This window comes from Vombatus ursinus, unplaced genomic scaffold (genome assembly GCF_900497805.2).
Source record: "Vombatus ursinus unplaced genomic scaffold, bare-nosed wombat genome assembly UNPS02014768.1, whole genome shotgun sequence".
Taxonomy (NCBI): domain Eukaryota; kingdom Metazoa; phylum Chordata; class Mammalia; order Diprotodontia; family Vombatidae; genus Vombatus; species Vombatus ursinus.
This window is the reverse complement of record NW_020954546.1, coordinates 21342941-21362923: the sequence shown is the minus strand read 5'-3', so window position 1 is coordinate 21362923 and position 19983 is coordinate 21342941. Positions and strand designations below refer to the sequence as shown.

Sequence of the window (19983 nt, the reverse complement as noted above, 5' to 3'; positions counted from 1 at the left end):
GAACAGGGACTGCAAGTCCAGAGGTGGTCATAGGACCTAAGAGCTGGGGGGACCTCAGGGATCACCTGGTCCAACTCCCTTCATTTTCCAGGTAAAGAAGTTGAGCCCCAGGAAAGTTCAGTGACTGCCCAAGATATTAGGTGGCAGAGTCAATTTGGGTTCTCACTCAGTCAAACAAGGATTTAGTAAGTCCTAACTAAGTGCTCAGAGCTGTGCTAAGCACTGGGGATATTTAAAGGGAAAAATAAATAAAAGGTGCCTGCATACTAATGGGGGAGACAATTGCAAATCCCTGGGTACACACAAGATTTATCCAGAGGAAGTGAAATTAATCTGAAAGGAAAAGGCACTGGCAGCTGGTGGGGGAGGGGAGGGACCAGGAAAAGCTTCCCGAGACACCAAGGTCTACACTTTCCAATCCTCCATCCATAGTTATGGCTCTGGGTTGGATTTCTACAGCCCCCTCCAGCTCTGAATTCAGGTAGTGAGACTATATAGAAATCTCTGATGTCGGAGGACCTGGGTTCAAATGCTGCCTCTGACAATGCCTGTGTGACCTTGGCCCCTCCCTGGCCTCAGTTTCCTGGTCTGTAAAATGAGGGCGTTGGACTAGCGGCGCTGAGGTCCTGCCCAGCTCTCCATCTCTGCTGCTGTGATCTTCCCAGCTGTAAGGCCGATGTTCCCAGCTGCGTGTCAGAGAGGGTCCGGCCCACGCTTCTTTCCCAGAGGTCGGTTTCTGTTCGCTGGAGTCAGGTCTTGGAACTTCCCGAGGGCACAGAAATTCCTGGTCCCGGGAGTTTGCTCCTCCTAGGGGGTTGGCCTGGAGGTGGGGGTGAGGGGGGGGGTCAGGCGTGGCCACCGGCTATTGCATAATGCCCCAATTCTGTTGGGTCCTCCGCTTCTCCCCAAGGCTGGCTGGACGGGTGCGAGCCTCGTGAGCCTCGGAGAGGAGCCGAGCAGAGGCCCCAGCATCCTTCCCCGGGATCAGCTCGGGATCAGCTCGGGATCAGCTCTGGACTTGTCCCGTCCCATCCTGTCCCGTCCCACCCCCGGGGGAGCCCGCTGGCTGCAGGCCCCCTGCGGCTCAGCCCACTGTCCTGGGTTGACACCATCCGGAAACTGAGCCCGAGCCAGGGGGCGGGGGTAGGGTGGGGGGGGTGGGGCCCTGGCTACCAGTCTCTAGGTTAGGGTCTCCTCCTAGCCCCTCCCGGCCTCGCTTTGCTCTTCACCTTCGCCCCTCTCCCGCGCCGGTGTCAGCCGCTGAGACCTCTCCCCAGAGGCAGATGCCCGCAGGAGGGAGGCTGGGGGCGGGGAAGCCTGAGCAGCCTCCCCGGCCGGGCGTCGGTGGGGGGCGCACTTCTTTCCCAGGCGGAGGGAGCCGGCGCTGCGCCGAGCGATTTGCCTTATAAAATGTGCGGGGCGTCGCGGAGGAGCAGCAGTCGGCGCAGTCGCCGACGAAGCACGGGGCTCTCCGGGTGGGGCGCGGGGCTGGTGCCACGGCGCGGTGACCGGAGCCGGGGAGGCGTCCCGGGTCTCCTCGAGCGGGGAAGGAGGGTCGGGAAGCCGGGCCGGAGGGGCTGGGGGGCGGCTTGGGCGGGGAATGGCGAGAGCGCGGCCGGCGCCCTGCCCCGGGGGCGCGAGCGGCTCCGGGGGCGCTCAGTGACAGCGGCCGCCTGCGGGCCTGGGCCCAGCGAGGCGCAGCGGCGCGGGGAGCCGAGGCACCGGAGGAAGGGAGGGAGGCAGGCAGGCGAGGCCCGGCCGGGAGGGGACGGGACGCGAGCGGCGCGGCTGGAGCTCCCCCAGCCGGGGGCCGGACCATGCGGAGGAGCGGCGGCGGCGGGCGGCCCCCGAGGCCTGGCTGAGCCCCGGCCGCCGGGCGCCCTGCTGCCCCGCCTGGGGCCGCCGCTCCGCAGGCCTCCGGTGCCCCGCTCGATCGCCGCCGCCGCCCGGGCCCGCCCGCGCTCGTTGGGGCTTCGAGGGAGGTCGCCCACCCCCGTCATGAGCGCCCCCGCCGCCCGGCCGGGGCCCGGGCCCGCAGCCGCCGCTCGTGCGGCCGGGGAGACGCCGCGGCCGGACCTGGGGGCCCTGCGGGGCTGAGCGGCCTCCCGCCTCCGCCCCCCCCCCGCCGGGCTTCATGCCCCCCGCCCAGCAAGCCCAGCATGGAGGTGGTGGGGGACTTCGAGTACAGCAAAAAAGACCTCGTCGGGCACGGAGCCTTCGCCGTGGTCTTCAAAGGCCGGCATCGCAAGGTAGCCGCTGCGCGACCCCCTCCCCAAGGCGGGGGCTGGGGGCGACCCCGGCAGCAGCTCCCCTCCCCCAGCATCGCCATCTCTGACCCCGGCCCCAGAGCCCCTTCCCCAGCTTGTCATCTCAAAGCCAACTTGTGACTGTGGGAGGGGGCGTATGTGGGGGCGGCTCAGCCGTTCCCAGCATTGCTCAAACACACCCACTGACGTGGTGCCTTTTTGTTGTTGTGGGTTGTCTCAGAGCGCCCCAGGATGACAGCGCCGGCGTGCCCCGGGCCCCCCTCCATCCTCCTCCATCCTCTGTCACTCTCCATCCCCCATGATTGACAGCGCCAGCGTCCCTGATTTCATCCCCCCGTTCTCCCTCCATTGCCTCTGCCCCGCTTCCGTCCTTGTCATCCCCTCTCTCCTTTCTCCGACCCCTCGCCCTTCTCCATCCCTAGCATTGACAACACCAGTGTGTCCCTGGCCCCCCCCCCCCATCTCCCCTCCACGAGCTTGCCCAGATTCGACCCCGCTCCTACCCAGACCGCAAAGGAATAGATTTTCGGCCGCTAACAAGTTTCTGACCCCCTTCCCTTATCAACCCCACTGGACTTGACCTTCTTACTGCTTCCTTCCCTCCTTCCTGAAAAACAAAACAAAAAACAAAGGCCAATAAAACCTGACTTCCTTTAGGAACTGTAGGATTGCAGCCTCTCTGATACATTTCTCTAACTTTTACATTTTAATGGATAAGATGTTGTTACCAGTTAGTGCATTTAATATTGGGTTAAAGTTGCCTTTACACCATCAATTGAAAAAAACAAAACAAAACCCAACTATATAGGAAACATAGTATAACCGTGAAACATTTTTTAATGAGATCAGGGTTTTTCTTTCTTTTTTTTTTTTGGTAACTTCGTATGTGTAAGCAAAAGCAGAGGGGTCTGCGTTGGTTACTGGAAGGAAATCAGTCCTTTTTAAACTTTAGGTTTAGCTATATGGAAGGCCTTATTAGCCTACAGTTGTCCCCAGTTTTTTTTCCCCCGTTTGTTTGTATTGTCTAGATTGTTTTGAGGGCCTAAACCTTATTCAACAGGCAGAGCTCCATCTACCGACAACCATGTAGTGTTTTTCTTGCTTCAAGTTATTATGTATGTATTTTGTTTATAACACGAGAAAAGTTTTATCTTGTTTTTCCTGAGACTCCAAAATACTATTCATCTCAGACATTTTAAACAACGATGAGGCTAGGGGCCTTGTGGCCTTTGGGGAGTCCGGTAGTTCCAGTGTTTGTCATATTAATGTTCATAATTGTAGACCCAATGGAAAATTGGCTGCCCTCCCATTGGCCGAGGTTTTCCAAAACTCAAAAGTGTCACGTTTCCCAGCATTACTTCCTATATGCCCCATGCAAGCATAGCAACACCGCCCCCCCCCCCTTTGGGTATCATAAAGTATGAGTGGAAAAAATGATTTAACTGTGGACTTAAAAAAAAAAAACAAAGGAGCATGCTCAAGACTTTTTTGTTTCTTTTTTGTCAGCATAGAAGTCTTGTGCTTTTGAAAAGCGTTAGAGTCAGGTTTCAGAATGTTTAATGTAAAGGCATGTCAGGAGTAGAAATAATTGTGAAAGGTTTGGCCATTCTTTTTTGCCAAGAGTCCTAGATTAGCACACAGGGGTGTGCTAAAATTTGAATTTATTTCAGTGCTAATCTAATGAAATCTTTGTTTTTTCCTTTTCAGAAAACTGATTGGGAAGTAGCGATAAAAAGCATTAATAAAAAAAATTTGTCAAAATCACAAATACTTCTGGGAAAGGAAATTAAGATCTTAAAGGTATGTGGATATGTCTTCTTACTTTGTATCCCTTCATACTATATTTACAAATGATCCTTAGCAGCCTTGACAGGCAGAGGCCTAGAATTGAGTGGGAAGACAGCCAGGGAGCATTCACTATTGCTCTTATCTTATGGGAGGGAGCATAGTTCTTTGGAATATTTGATGCTCTAAAATATTTTAGGAGACTAAGTTAATTTATGACCAGATAACATTTCTTGTTTTCTTTCATTAGATTTAGAAGTTAATGGAAAGTGGTAATATATTAAATCTGACTTCTGAGGTTTTTTCTTTTTTCCCTGTTGTTATTAATTGAGAAAGTACATACTTCCCAAAGGAGGAGGAGGGAGGCACTGTCTTTATCTTGTAGTTTTTGTATTTCCAGTTGGCCACACAATACAAATTCAGCATTTAGCGCCATCTCTGCTAAATTGAGGAACTTTTCTATTAAGTTGTGTTCCTTGGATGTGGCCTCTCATGTTCACCCAGAAATGAAATGTTTGCTTAGACTAATTAGCTGTTACCTCAGGCAGATAATGTATCTTTTAAAGTAATCTTTTTAATTTTATCAGTGATTCTGTTGCTGTTTAGAAATTGTACGTTGCTTTTAGGTAGCCAGCTATGCTATCTGTGGCCCTTTCAGCCACATCAGTTTGTTTTTTAGGCTTGAATCAATTATTTTTACTTTACAAGAGTTCTTCTTATATTTAATTAAAATGTAGGTAGTAGAAGAAATTGAGTCCTTATATTTTCTAAGAACAAGGCTTGTCAGATGAATCTGTGTTTTATTTGCCTATTTGTAACCTGGTAATAATTAATATATAAAAGTTATGCTTTGCTTTAATCTATTGGTCTCATTTTCATTTAACTTTTGTTAAAAGAAATATTTTTATGATTGAATTTGTTTTATAGGAACTTCAGCATGAAAATATTGTGGCTCTCTATGATGTCCAGGTGTGTTGATTTGGATTCCTTTTTTTCTTACTGTGATGTCTGTTTTTTAAAGTATTATTTCATTGAAAATTCATATAATACCTAGCAAGTCTTGGAAATTGAAATTGAGAAAATAACATTACATTCTTGCTAAGTATGATTGGATTATGTAATATACATATTTGTGTATGTGTATACATACGTATATGTAATATATGTGTATGTATGTCTATATGTGCATAAGATTCATTTTCTCCAACTGGATATAGGAACTTGGATAGCCTCATTTAACCTTAGTTTCCCCCTGTAAAATAAGGAGATTGGACTTGATAATATGTAAAATTTCATTCATCTTAAGATCTGTTAAAGCCCTAGTTAAAGAAGCCATTTAAATTACATGAATTATTGGCCTTAAATGAGGCAGTGGAAAAGTAAATTGGTAAATGTTGAGGATGTATATTGTTGCCCTGGCCTTGTATTTCTGGCTAATGATGCTCATTAACATTAAATACATCATTTCTCTGTTAATAAATATATAAAGGACTGTGGGAAATTTGGTGGTGTGATTTTTTTTTCTTACCTTATCTGCAAAAGTGTAAGTTGAACATTCTTTGTGAAATTGAGAGGATTATAGAAGGAAAAATAAGAAAACAAAGCTAGTCTAGAAATCCCTTGTTGGGAGTGGGCAGGATTTATTTCTCTTCAGAGGCTTGTGGTGTAGTCTGACTTAGTCTCTGTGGACGGAGCGTCAGCTGGCATGGCATTACCCAGTAGGAGAACTGTAGACTGGTATTGACTCTAAATTTCCTGATTTCAGTGGCTTACAGAAAATCCTACTAAATTCAGGGGAGGTGCTAATGTGCCAGGTTGGGAATGTATACTGTATACCATTAGATTTTTTTTTCCTGGCAGTGATTTCTTTCCTTCTTTGGGGACCATTCTTTGGTTGTTGAAGCATAATTAAAAATCAGAATCTTAGAATATATCTTCAGGGTGGTTGGATTAGCGATTGAATGATTTTGTGGGATTGTGGGGTAGGTGTGGCTACCAGGGGACCTGTTTTGGCCGTAGCAGTTCATGAGTACAGTATACTAAGGCAGTGGTGGGCAAAGTGGAGACCTTGGCCTGACCCTTAGGGGTATGTGGTCAACCTCATCTGTAGAATGAGGGGTTTGCCTAGATGTCCTGAAGTCCTTTCTAGCTCTGTGATCCATTAAGCTAGTTGGACAGTGGGAAGATGGGTCACATCCCATTTTTCCAGGAATAGGACTTGTCTCCAATAAAACCGTGCCTACTTCTGTCCGCCACTGTTCTCCCACTTTTCTCCCCTTTATCCTCTAGGCAACTTTCCAAGCTTTCCCCTTCTAAGCTCAGCTTTGGCCCCATTAAGCCAGTTGGACAGTGGGAAGATGGGTCGCATCCTATTTTTCCAGAAATAGCCACCTGTAGGACTTGTCTCCAATACAGCCATGCTTACTTCTGTCCTCCACTGTTTTCCCCTCTCTATCCTCTAGGCATCTTTCCAAGCTTTCCCTTTCTAAGCTGAGCTTTGGTCCCTCAAGAATTAACTTGTGTGGTCACTCACAGCTGCATCAGTCAGGTGCCTTTGGGAGAATTCTTCCTTATCTCCATCCCTTGAGGCTTTGGCAGGTACCTCTTAGAGGCTGGGGCTCTGCCATTCAGGGTAGGTATGGACTAGTCATGCCTTCACACATCTGCTCTCCTAGATTGAAAGCTTCCCATTGACCAAAGGAGATATTAAGGCCAGTGGGTTTTTCAGTTTCGGGTGGTTATGTTTTGGTTCAGATGACATCTTTTACCTGTGTTTGGAGGCACTTGAAATAACATGGTGACTTTATTATGACAACTAAATGATAATTCATAAAACTGGTGATGAGAAGGCCAAGAAATAAACTAGATTGAGAATAGATTGGAATGGAATGGAATTTGGGTGATTTGGCCACAATTAATGATAAAGATGCTGAATTTTCTTGAGATTCTAAACTGATAGCATTATTGGTAGAGAGATTTGGGCGGAGTGCTTATGTTCCTCGAACTTGCCCAAAGGGGTAGGTAAATACAGAGCAATCTCATATCTGGATGTTTTGTCAATGGGGTTGAGTGGAAAAAGCCCTGGCCTAGACACTAAGGTCTCCCTCTGTGATCCTGCTTTGCCCCAGGCTAGCTCTGGGTAGCTGGCCTAACTTTTTTGCTTTTCCTTACATAGAAAGTCAGGAAGAAGATGCCTGAGATACATAGTTAACTTTATGCTTCTGGTGTTCTGTGAGTTCTGGTGTAATAAGGATTGCCATAAAATGTGATGTTCCCCTAAGGTAGAGGAATAAACACTTAGTCATGGCTTTATGGGGGTGAGTATTGTTCTTTAATTAGAATTTCTAAGGTCTGACAGTCTAGGAAGTTTTATCAGAATAAATGCAAATCATTTCTTATCCTCTGTGAAAAATGAGGGGCTCATATTTTTTTTCCTGAAGGTGTTAGGTTCCACATATTAATTGCTGCCTTTATTTGGGACAAATATGGAATTGGTAAAAGTTTCTCTTTATATATGACTTAATGCTTTTCAGGCTGCTGTGCCCAGAAAGATACCATCGTTATAAATGTACATGATTTGTGCAGTGACACATTGGCAGATTTCTCCGTGTTGTCATCTTATAGTGAAAATTAATTGAGAACTTGGAGCTGTTTTGAGGGAAAAGAGAAACTGTGCCTATGTCAGGTGCATATTTTTGCCATTAAGTCTTCTGGCTTTTCTGAAATATATTTGTTAAGATAAGAGTTACACAGAGATTTTTGTATTTTATTTCCAAACAGTCACATACTTAAATATTGACAGGTAAGACCTGTTCAACAAATATGCTCATGCAAACTCATGACTCCCCTCCTAAGCCTAAGCTTTCCTAAGAAATATTCTTGGGATTGGGGTTGTGTTGGGAGTTAGGGGAGGGTAGGCTAGACTATTTTCTAACAGAATGGAGTAGTGACGAAGCTCATTGGGAGCTAGAAATGCCTGGTTCCTTCTGTGTTCCCCTAGCTTTATATCAGAGAAGGATAATAATAACTCACACTTATTATAGCACTTCAGTGTTCACACAGACTTTAAAAATATCTAGCAAGTGTACAGCAACTTTTCAGAGAGTTACTACATTGTATTATATAGTAATATACCATTTAAAATTGTATATATTTATCAAAAATTGCGACCATCTGGTATGAACTTTCCCATTTGTATATACAAACGTGTCCCACTTTTGAGGCAAGTCCTTGGTTTCCCACAGCCTATGCGTCTGGGGAGTGTAAGTTTTGGCTGATTCTACCCTGCTGGTAAGGCTTCAGATGTTGTTCCAGAAACAGATTGTCTGCTGTTTACAGGCTGCCTGGCTCAGTGCAAAGAACCGAAAGGTTGGTGATGAGTTCCTGTAAAGCCCTGTGTTCACATACCCGTGAGGGATGTAGGAAAGGTCTGTGGTGGTGAAAAAGGACCTCATCTCCCTACGCTTTCCTTTGGCTTCTTCTAAGTGCCCCTAAGTTTGGGGTGGGAAGGAAGGGAGTGCAGGAAAAACTTGTCCTTAACCTTTTATTTTTGGTTAATATCTATACCCGAGAAGTGTGGCACAGAACAAAAGCAGGCTCTTGGTGAACCTTGCTGATATGTTTCTGTCACTTTGATGAAAAAATGAAGAAAAAGCTACATTGTTAGAAATTATTTCCTTGCTTATTAATTGTTTCCTCCTCTCCTGCCTTTTTTTTTTTTTGTCCTAGGCAGTAGGGTTAAGTGACTTGCCCAGGGTCACACAGCTATTAAGTGTTATGTGTCTGAGGCTGGATTTGAACTCAAGTCCTCCTGAATCCAGGCATGGTGCTCTGTCCACTGCGCCATCTAGCTGCCTCTCCTCTCCTGCTTTTAACCTCTGCTACCTATAGACCATTTCTTATTGGGAGGGCAATATTATAGAATCTGTTTTTAAACATGAGTTGTCTTTTGACTTGTCTGCTGGGAAAACCAGCATGCGTGGCGTTAGTTTCCTTTGATTCTGCAGGTTTGGTATCCCCATGGAGGAGCATCTGCCAGGTGGGTACTTCCATGTGATACTTTGCCATTAGGGACCTGTCTTTGCAAGGAGATGTGGACATTACAGAAAAACAATTGTCTTGGAAGTCTTATTGTGCTGGCTGTGGCAGTGAGAGCTCACTCACTTAAAAACAGTGCTATTTAATAATAGGCCATCGATCACATTAGGCATAATTATAAAAATGACTGGCATTTATGGAGAGCTTATATGTACCAGATACTGTGCTGATCACTTTATAAATATCTCATTGGACCCTCACGACAACCGTGGGAGGTAGGTGCAGTTATAGATGAGAAAACTGAGGCAAACCAAGGCTAAGTGATTTGCCCAAGGCCACACAGCTGGGAAGTGTGTGAGGCTGGATTTGACCTTTCTGACTCCAGGTCTGGCACTCTGCTGCTTGAAATGTAGTGAAGCACCAGCATGTTCAGTGAAGATACACCAAGCATCATTCCAGTTTCCAAAATTTCTCTAAAACTCTGGCTACGCATGATTTGTAGAAAGTACCATTAAAAAAATTCTAACATTTGTGTCTGTGCTTCTTTTTTATACCTGTAATTATTTCTTTTTTTTAAATTACCAAGTGAAAATATCACCAAAATATGATTTTTGCAAACCTCAAATTTGTATGAATTTTGGCATGAATCATTTAGTGTGATATGTTAGCAAAATAATTTCCCTTTTTGATTTTTCCTGTGTGAGCTTTGCACGTAGTAGGTAGCATATGAAAACTTGTTGCATTAGGTCAAATGGTGGGATTTGGCAGTCTCAGACCTTAGTAAAGTTTATATTCCAGTAGCTACTTTATGCGCCTGGAGATCTCTCTATGTGGAACCATACAGTAGAGTAAGAAAATGAAAACAGAAAAAGGCCTAGCACAGGAGCACCAAAGTCAGAGAACTACCGTTGCCTGGTAGAGATGTTTCCTATGAAAACTTGAGAGGTTTTTGGTAATTTTACATAGTGGTGCTTTGTTTGCTTCTATCACTTTTGGGAGGATGTTCTTGGATTTCACTTTTGGTTTTCCTAATACCTTTAAGTTTTCCTTTCTTAATTTTATATAAGAACATGTAATAGGTAAGGTGTCACTTTATGGGTCAGAATGTTTTAAATTGCGGATTCTTAACTTTTTTTGTGGCTTAGACTTCTTGCAGTCTGGTGAAACTTACATACCTCCTCTTAGAATAATATTTTTTAAAAATTCATGATTGAAAGAAATACTAAATTTCCCTTAGAAGTTAGTGAAAATAAAGGTGTAAAAAATTTTTTCCCCCACTATGCTCATGGATCCTTTGAAATCTTTCCACAGACTCCAGTTTAAGAATCTCTGTTTAATTTTTTTTTTTTTTGTCTTGCATATGCTGTGCTGTGGGGGTAGGGGAAGGTTTATCTAAACTGACATTAGGGTGAACACTTCTCAAGAGTCTTCTGCCTGACTCGATCTGCTACCACAGTAATGGTGACTGACAAACTTGGAAACTGGAGGGGAAATCTGACCTAGAACTGTAGAGGTGAAGACTACGTTTTTCCAGTTATCTGTCCAGTCATTCATGAGTGTGTGTTAGGGGGAGGGAGAAGGATGGACAAGGAGTTGTGTGCTAGTCCTCACTGTTGCCCTTTGGCACCCCTTCTTCTCTGGGCTTTGCCACTGCTTTGTCTGTGCCAGGAAAGGGCAGAATAGTAGAAGAGAGGGGTAACTGATGTGCACTCACTACTGGGGCCAAGAATATTTAGGCTTCTGAACTCAGAAATTAGGTGTTATTAATAAGAAGAACTCTTTACAAATCAAGATCTACTTCTAGGTTCACACGCCGAGTGTGACCACATAACCACAGAAGAGTTTGATTCACTTGTGATTTTAGTTGGGGGTAGGAAGGAAGCAAGGATGAGTGAACTGAGAGAACTTGATCCTGATTAGGGTTTGTTTTTTCATTCTAGTTGGTGATAGGTCTTGCTTCAGTGTTTGCTGTATTACACTCTTCAGGGCGTGATGTAGTTAGCTGGCTTTCCTGGTTAGTGATGTTTACAAATGTAGCTCTGAGTCACGTAGCTAAAAATCAGTGCCTTACCGGCCCCTTCCCATCACCCTGAGCCAATGACGTCTGTGTGGGTTCGTTCTATGGTGCTCGCCACAAAGTGCTGTGAGAAGCTGGGCAGCCACTGGGCCTGAAGACAGGAAGACTCACTTCCTGAGTTCCAGTCTGGCCTCAGGCACTTACTAGCTGTGTGACCCTGGGCAAGTCACTTCACTCTCTTCACCTCAGTTTCCTCATCTATCAAATGAGCTGGAGAAGGAAATGGCAAACCACTCCAGGATCTTTGCCAGGAAAACCCCAAAATGGGGTCGTGGAAAGTCAGACACAACTGAAAAAACTGAACAGCAACAGTCAGAGACGTTTCTGGATCCTAGATCTGAAGAAACGAACGCAGCGATTATTGTCTTAATACTATTTAGATGACTTTTATAGCTAATTCTTGATTATCTGCAGAAATGATGGTTTTTTTCTGAGGTATCTCCTCTTGTTCATATGGTCTGTACTATAGAATACTAAGTTCTTTTCCTTTTCGTGGCATCTTAATACTTCACATTGAAAGGGGCCTCAAGTCATTCTTGACTCTTTAATTTTACAGATGAGGATGTTAGTTTATAGCAAAGATGGGATTCAAAACCTGTGTTTTCTGTCCCCAAATCCAGTGTTCTTTACATTCTACCATGCTCCTTTCTGGTCTTTTACTGGAGACTCTGAATGATATGTCACCTTTTCCACCCCAAAATCACAGTGCGGTCTGCATCCCTCCTTACTGTAAGGAGGTGCTTGTATGTGTAGGCAGCATCTGTAAAGAAGCCTAGACTTATATTGTGATTATTCAGAACAGTCGAAAGATTTCACAGGGCATAGCTGATGTTGGAGATAAAGATTGAATTGGAAAGAAGTAGGCTTGAGGTTTCTTTCGTCATTTGGGAGGACGTAAAGGATCAGTTGACGACAGATTCTCAAGATCACAGAGATCTGCTTGTCCCCAAGAGGAAATTGAAGTTTTTTTTTTTGTTCCTCACTCACCCTGTGGTCTGCTCATTTATGAAAATGTGTTACTTTCTGTTTGCAGACCCTTCAGTTTGTGTGTGATGGGAAGATAATTTCTTCCTTTTCAAGGCAAGCATGTCATGCTAGTTGGAAAATTAAGCTTACTCTGAATGCCTGCTAAATTTCATGTACCTTTAAGTATGGACAGTTAGGGACAGCAGCAGAGGGCTCCAGGCACTGAAGCCCCTCTCGCCTCCTGGTTTTGGGGGCTACAGGGGTGGGGCCACATGGAGCCCTGTGAGGGGAGGGAAGGTCTTCAGAATGGTCCATTTAACATTAAGCAAGAACTGGCTGTACGTGCTTTTGTTTGCCAGAAAGTGATTTGCCTTGCTTTGTGTGGTAGATTGCTAGCCTTGATTCTTTTTTATATGAATAATTGGCAGCATGCAAGATATATGATGGTGTAGGTAGATGTCGGCTCACATTTAGCCTGGTAGCAAATTTGTAATGCTTTTATGTTGATGTTGATGGCTAAAGCATTCACTCAGAAGAAAATAAAAAGTACTTTTGAGCAGAGTAAGGACATTGGTTTTAAAAAAATTGAACATTATGAAATGAATGTAATATTTAATTTTTTAAAAGGATCGTATTTGAGAAAGTAACTCTCCCTGTTTCTTTGCAGGGGCAGGGGGATTGTGGATGGTAGAACGTTGCATAAAGTGTCAGACTTTTGATATGTTGGTTAGTTTTGATAGCTCTTTCCTCTTCTCCTTTTATTCTTTATTTTAAGGGACTGATTTCTGGGAAGGGTTAGGGGATGGATGCAATGGGAAGTATTAGTGGTGTAAAAATAAGATATTTATAAAAGTATCATATTTAGCCAACAGCTGTCCACTTACAATTATCCAGGAAGGGCAGTTATCAATGACAAATTTTAAAGCATTCAGCAAGGGGCTGTTAGAGGAGATACAGGTTACACTTTTGTTTTCAGATATTCTAGTGACTTTACCTTCATTTTGAGTTTTCAAGCCCACATTCTTAGCTACTTGGAAAAGCCTTTTAAATATAAATAGTTATGTTCCCCAAATTTTTGGATTATTGGTGCCATTTCTGTCCTCTCTGTTAGCAGAAGTTATTGAGAGTTAACTAATATTTCCCTAGTCAACAATTCCTAATGGGGTTTTAAGTGGGATTTGTGAATTGCAGTTGGTTTTTTTAATTGAAAAACTTTTTGAGTGTCTACAATACAACAAAAATACAGTACTATGGATGCTCCCTGCTGTTCCATGATCTTAAAATATGCTGCAGGACACAAAATGCATACGAAAATTAGGTAGAAATAACTACAAGAAAGTGTATGATAAAGGGTTAGCGTGAGGGACAATAAGTTCACTGAAAGGGGAGATTAAGGCCTGGAGTAGATGTGGCACTGCTTGAGCTGGATGTTAAAATGTGTAGCATTGAGATGGCCAGAGGAGGAAGGAAAGAAATTTGATTTTTTTTCTAATTTTAAAAATTCTAAACTCAACAGATATCAACTAGAATAAATATTTCTGTGTCCACGGTTTAGCAGAAAGGGGGTTGCATGTGAAACTGCAGGTCTGTTATGGACAGCTTGCATTTTTTCTTAAATATATAATAAATTCAATATATTACTTGCAAAGATATTCTATTGGTGATTCCTTCTGGCTTTCCTTCTCTCCTTTGCATTTCAGATACATGTTTCAATGTCCTTCTTTCTTTTGTCTTTTTCATATTAGCAACCCTTTCTCTAGCTCCTCACCCCGCCACCCCAATTAAGAAGAAAGAAAAACACAACCTTTGTTACAAACAGGCATAGTCAAACAAAACAGATTTCTAAGTTGGCTGTGTCATTCTGCAACTTGAGTCCATCCCCTTATTTCTGTGAGAAAGTGGGTAGTAGCAAGCTTCAGCATCAGTCCTCTGGAATTGTAATTGGTCAGTCATTCAAAAACCTTTTCAATTAATACGCCAACTGCAATTCACACATTTCATCTAAAATCCCATTTAGAATTTCCTGGGCAAGTCACTTAACCCTGTTTGCCTCAGTTTCCTCATCTGTCAAATGAGCTGGAGAAGGAAATGGCAAACCACTCCAGTATCTCTGCGAAGAAACCCCAAGTTGGGGTCACAAAGAATTGAATACAACTGAAATGACTCAACAGCAACAAAGATGAGAGACAGTAGAAGTCAATTCTTAGTTATCTGTGCTTAGAGGGGACAAGTCAGGGGCACCGGTAATCCATCCACCTTCCAAGAAGCCTTTCAGAGTGGTTTGTGGAAGACTTTTCTAGGCCCGGATCAGGATGATGAGGAGGAAGAGTCTGGATGGACAGGGCACAGAGGACAGCTGCTAAGAGTAGCTGGAGATGGAATGGAATGGAACATTCGTTTGATTGGCCTCATTTGTTAGTGGGGGAAGGTTTTGGTGGCGATGGTGGTAGTGGTGGGGGAGTCATGGGGAGTGATGGTGAAACAGACCAAAAGAGCATAGGGTCTGACTTAGCCACAGCATGTTTATGTTGGAAATAATGAAAAAGAAGACTGGATAAGGGAGGTACAACTAGCTCATGAAAAGCCTTGAATTCTCTGGAAAAGAATTTGAACTTGATCTTGGAACCAGTGTGGACCATTGGAGGTTTTGAGTGACATTGGAGTTTGAGACTGGCAGTTACTGTATTATGGGAAGGAAAGTTCTGATTGAGGATTAGAGTTGTAGGAGGCCCCAGTGGTAGAATTTGGCATGGCCAGATAGACTTCGTGTCATGAACTGGGGATGAGGATAATTGTGCCTAAAATATGCAAAGCAGCATGTATTTGTGTCATCTTGGGCAGTGATGTCAGGCCTGCACAACATATAGCGAGGCCCACCACTGCGAACTCTCCTGTTGTCACATGGCCTGCAGCAGCCAACCATCATCAGTCTGTCTCTAGTTCTCTTAACCTATCTGCAGCCTGAAGAAGTTTAACAAATTTTAATTTTGGCCCTGTTTCAGGGCTGCTGTATATGGATTGGGTGCTTGCTCAGATTCTCCTGGGCCCCTATGACAGACCACAAATTCACTTTTTTCTCTTTATGGCATTGCCAATTCTCAGTCATTCAGGCCTGAAATCTTGAGTCATATTTGATTTTACACCTACCCACTCATATACAGTCAATTGGTTGCCACGTCCTATTGACTTTACCTCCAAAAATTTCTCACATCCTTCTCTCTTCTCCCACTGCCTTTATTCTGCTAGTTCAGGTTTCGAGTGGTTTTCATCTCTCTCTGCTTTGATTCATCTGTCTCTGTCTTGACAGGGTTTAATTTCAGATTGGAGGAGTTGGAAGGAACCTTTAGACCTTTAGGTCATCTACTCTAATGCCCCTCTTTTCTTTCCATCCAGCAAACATTTATTAAGCTCCCTTCTGAAAGACATCCCCTGCCCTCAAGAAACTTGCATTCTTTTTCTTGATGCCATTTTTCCCAATCACATTCTCTCAATCAGTAAACATTTATCAAGTGCCTAATAATGTGCCAGGCACTGTTAAGGATATAAAAAGGGGCAAATGACAGTCCCTTCTCCCAAGAAGCTTACAGTTTAATGGGGGAGATAACATGCAAACAAATACATAAAAAGCAAGCTGCATACAAGGATTGTAGGTGATGGCGGGATCAAGGATTTGATTAGCTTTGTGGCTGAGGTGGGTGGAGGAATAGCTCCTATCATGGGAAGTGAGTAGGTTGAGGAACTATAAATGGTTGGGATGTTTGAGGGAGAGTCAGTATGTATGTTGAAATACCCCTAGTATGAGGGGTGGATTTAGAGAGGAGAGGAGCATTGTGAGCAGGTACCAGAGGGCTTTGAGGGAGGAAGGAAGGAAGGAAGGAGAGTGACTTGGTAGTCTGTAGACAGTTGCTATGAGGATTTTGATGGGGTGGTAGATATGAATAGCAAGGACCTCAAAGGAAGAGAGATTTCCCAGATAGATCCTGCCCAGCAAGTCATCCCTTGTAAGAAAGAATTTAAAAAGACAGTTCAGCAGAACCATCTAGAACATTAATGATGTCTGACAGTCTTGCAGTGCTCTATTTCCACTGTCCCACCACCTCTGCGGTGAAGGGAGGGATGTGTTTGGTTATCTTGCCACAGCATTCACTTTGATTTCCTTTTTCTTTGAGCATCCGTGGTAGTCTTTGTGTGTGGAGATAGCAGGGTTCATTGGGGTGCTTACTTTAGTCAGAACTGACTTTGACTCCCCTCAGCTGTACTGTTAGCTCTCTGTGTGACCTTGGGCAAGTGACCTAACCTTTTTGGGCCTCAGTTTTCTCATGTATAAACAATGAAGGGGCAAGGACCTGAGGTTCCTTCCAGCTCTAAGTGTGTTCTTGTGATGCTGGTCCTGCTTCCTTCACTAGACATCAGTTCTTAGGGCTTTCCCTTCTTCTCAGTTCTTAATATTCATCATTTCTTAGAGCACAGGTAATAAACTTTTACATTCATGTATAACAGCTGTTTAGCCCTTCACCCAATTGAATTCAATAAAATAATTAAAATAAGCTTCAATTAAATAATTAGCATTAGATTTAAATTCATTAATAATTAAATTTTTTTGGTAAATTCCTAGGATGAAAGGGTGACATTTCAGTCACTTTCTAAAAAGAAATTAAAAAATTTTTTTTAGCGTAATTGCAAATCATTTTCCATGTTGGTTGGGAAAAAATCTCTCTACCAGCCTCAGTTGTGCCTCTTTTCTGCAGCCTCTTCAACAGAGACTGTTTCTCTGCCATCTTTGCCATCTTGCCCGGTGAGGTGAGTCATGGTCCTAATTCTTTATTTATAGAAAAGGAAACTGAGGCGAAGAGAGTTAAGTGGCTTGCTGAAGGTCATGAGCTTATTAAGGTTAATTAAAGATGTTTGTGGTGTGTTTCGAGAAGACCCTTGTTTGGCTTGGAGGCTGAAGACACCCACCTTGTCTGCCCTCTAGGAGCTGTTCCTCTACTGGGAGTGCCCAGGGGCAGGTCCAGAGAGGGAATATGGAGCCGTTTGAGGAGGGAAGGGGCACAAAGATTGGGGGCCAGGGAAGTCACTGTTAGAGCTGGGATTCCTGCTGTTATCATAATATCAAACAGTACATCCAGTTCAACTTGCTTTGCAACATTTGAATGACTATTTTTGATGTATAAAGTATAATTTTTTAGTTATTCTGTCTCCTTCAAGATTTTGCCCACTAATTTCCGATCATTTTTCTTCTCTTTATATAATAAGTTGCTATATACTCTGTTCCTAGAGTACTATTGTTATAAGCAGCTAGATGACCCATTGCACAGGTCACTGCGACTTAGTGTCAGCATGTCCTGATTTCTAATGTCACCTCAGACACTTCCTAGCTCTGAGACCTTGGGTAATTCACTTCAGGTCTGTCTGCCTCGGTTCCTCACCTGTAATGGGGATAGTAATGGCACATCCTAGGGTTGTTGTGAGGATCAAACAAGGTCATCTTTGTAAAGTCTTTGTAAAACTTAAAGTGCATGTAAATGCTGATTATTGTTATTCTGATTTTTCATTCTGTGTTATTTCGCGAGTCTCTATATATCTTGTATTTGTCTTAAGCGCTTTGTTACATTTTGCTATACCACAGTTTATATGACCGTTCCCTTTATTGTTGAACACATAGGTTCCATCTTTTCTTTACTTTTTGCACTTTAAAACCAGTGTGGTTGTGAAGCTCTTTTTTTTTTGGTCTAGGCAATGGAGTTAAGTGACTTGCCCAGGGTCACACAGCTAGTGTTATGTGTCTGAAGTCAAATTTGAACCCGGGGGATGGTGCTCTATCCACTTGCCACCTAGCTGCCCCTGTGAAGCTCTTTGGACAGGAAGCCCTTTCTTGGGTTTGCCCTGTAGCTGGCACGTGTCCCCTTTCCATCCACATCCTTAGGTAGTGGGAACTCCTGGAGAGTAGGGGCTGTCCTGCCCTTTTCTGTCCCATCTCCTGCGTTTGCTTAACAAATGTCTTTTCATGTATTCATTTGACAACATTTTCAGGATATAGCCATGGTGACAAAATTCCTGGGTCAAAGGGTTGATTATTTTGGTAACTTTTATTGCATGCTGCCCTTTAGAAAGATTCTGCTAGCTTGCATTGGACTAGAACTGAGTAAGTGTGCCTATTTCTTCATACTCCCACAAATATTGAGTTGTATTGTTTTAATTTATTTTTGCCAATTTGATGGATATTAGGTAGTACCCCAGTTTTAATTTGCGTCTCTAACCTAAGTTGTATAACTTTTTTTTGATGTATCAAAGGATTTTTTTGTTTCCCTTTTTTTGTTGATTTATTTTTAGTTTTCAACAATCACTTCCATAAGCTTTTGAGTTTTAAATTTTTCTCCCGCTCCCTTCCGTCCCCAAAATGGCAAGCAATCTGATATAGGCTCTACATATACATTCCTATTAAACATTTTCACATTAGTCATGTTGTAAGGAAGAATTAGAACCAAAAGGAGGAACTGCAAGAAAGGAACAAAACAGAAGAAGAAAAGAAGAGCAAATAGTACGCGTCGATCTGCATTCAGACTCCATAGTTCTTTCTCTGGGTGTGGACGGCATTTTCCATCATGAGACTTTTGGAGATGTCTTAGATCCTTGCATTGCTGAGAAGGGCTAAGTCTATCAATGTTAGTCATCACACAATGTGGCTGTTACTGTGTACAGCGTTCTCCTGGTTCTGGTCACTTCACTCAGCATCAGTCCATACAAGTCTTCCCAGGTTTTTCTGGAGTCTGTTTGCTCATTATTTCTTATAGCACAATAGTATTCCATAAGTTGTATAACTTTTTCAAGTTATTTGTTAACAGTTCATGGTTTTTTGTTTTTTTTTTTTGAGAAATTCTGTTCTTCAGAAGAAAAAAATCAAAGGTAGTACTAGTCATATGAAAAAATGCTCCAAATTACTGTTGATTAGAGAAATGCAAATTAAAATAACTCTGAGGTACACCTCAGGCCTATCAGATTGCCTTACAGGACAGAAAAGGAAAATGACAAATGCTGCAGGGGATGTGGAAAAATAGGGACGTTAATGCACTCCTCCTGGAGTTGTAAACTAGTCAGCCATTTTGGAGAACAATTTGGAATTATGACTAAAGAACTAAAAACTGTGCCTCCCTTTTGTCCCAGAAATACCACTACTAGGTCCAAAAAGATCAAAGAAAAGGGAAAAGGACCTATTTGTACAAAAGTATTTACAACAGCTCTTTTTGTAGTGGCAAAGAATTGGAAATTAAGGGGATGCCCATCAATTGGGGAATGGCCAAGCAAACTGTGGTATATGACTGTGATGGAGTACTGTTGTGCTCTACGAATGACAAAGCAGGATGGTTTCAGAAAAGCTTGGGAAGACTTACATGAACTGATGCAACATGAAGAGCGGAATCTGGAGAGTGTTGCATATAGTAACAGCAATGTTGTAATGAGGATCAACTGTGAGACTTAGCTACTCTGATCAATACAGTGATCCAGGACAGTTCCAGAGATTCATGATGAAAAATGCTATCTACCTCCAGAGAGAGAGAGAGAACTGGCAAACTTTTTAAAAAAATATGTATTTTTATTTGTATATGCAGAAAAATTAAAAAAAAATTTGAGTTTCACTTTCCCTGACTCACCTCTTCCTCCTCCTTGAGATTTGACATCAGTTTGTATATGTGAAGTCATGCAAAACATATTTCCATATTAACCATATTGCAAAAGAAAACATACACACAGACATACACACACAGACACGAAAAGTAAATTTAAAAGAAAAATAAAGACACAATTTAGTCTACACTCAAGAGTTCATCAGTTCTCTCTCTGGAGAGAATA

General features: G+C 43.2%; 1 protein-coding gene across 3 annotated transcripts in view; it reads left to right on the top strand.

Moving 5' to 3' along the window:
• Nucleotides 1-2117: 2117 nt before the first annotated feature.
• ULK2 (unc-51 like autophagy activating kinase 2) overlaps nt 2118-19983 on the top strand; it is a 79472-nt gene continuing 61606 nt past the window's right edge. Inside the window, exons 1-3 of one of the 3 annotated variants that reach the window (XM_027861846.1) lie at nt 2118-2249; nt 3975-4067; nt 4980-5021. In XM_027861846.1, coding sequence (XP_027717647.1) covers nt 2160-2249; nt 3975-4067; nt 4980-5021 — 225 coding nt within the window. In that variant the 5' untranslated portion in view covers nt 2118-2159. Of the gene's footprint in view, nt 2250-3974; nt 4068-4979; nt 5022-8296; nt 8421-16880; nt 16933-19983 lie in introns of those variants that run through there. The other 2 variants (XM_027861847.1, XM_027861848.1) reach the window with 2 other exon arrangements.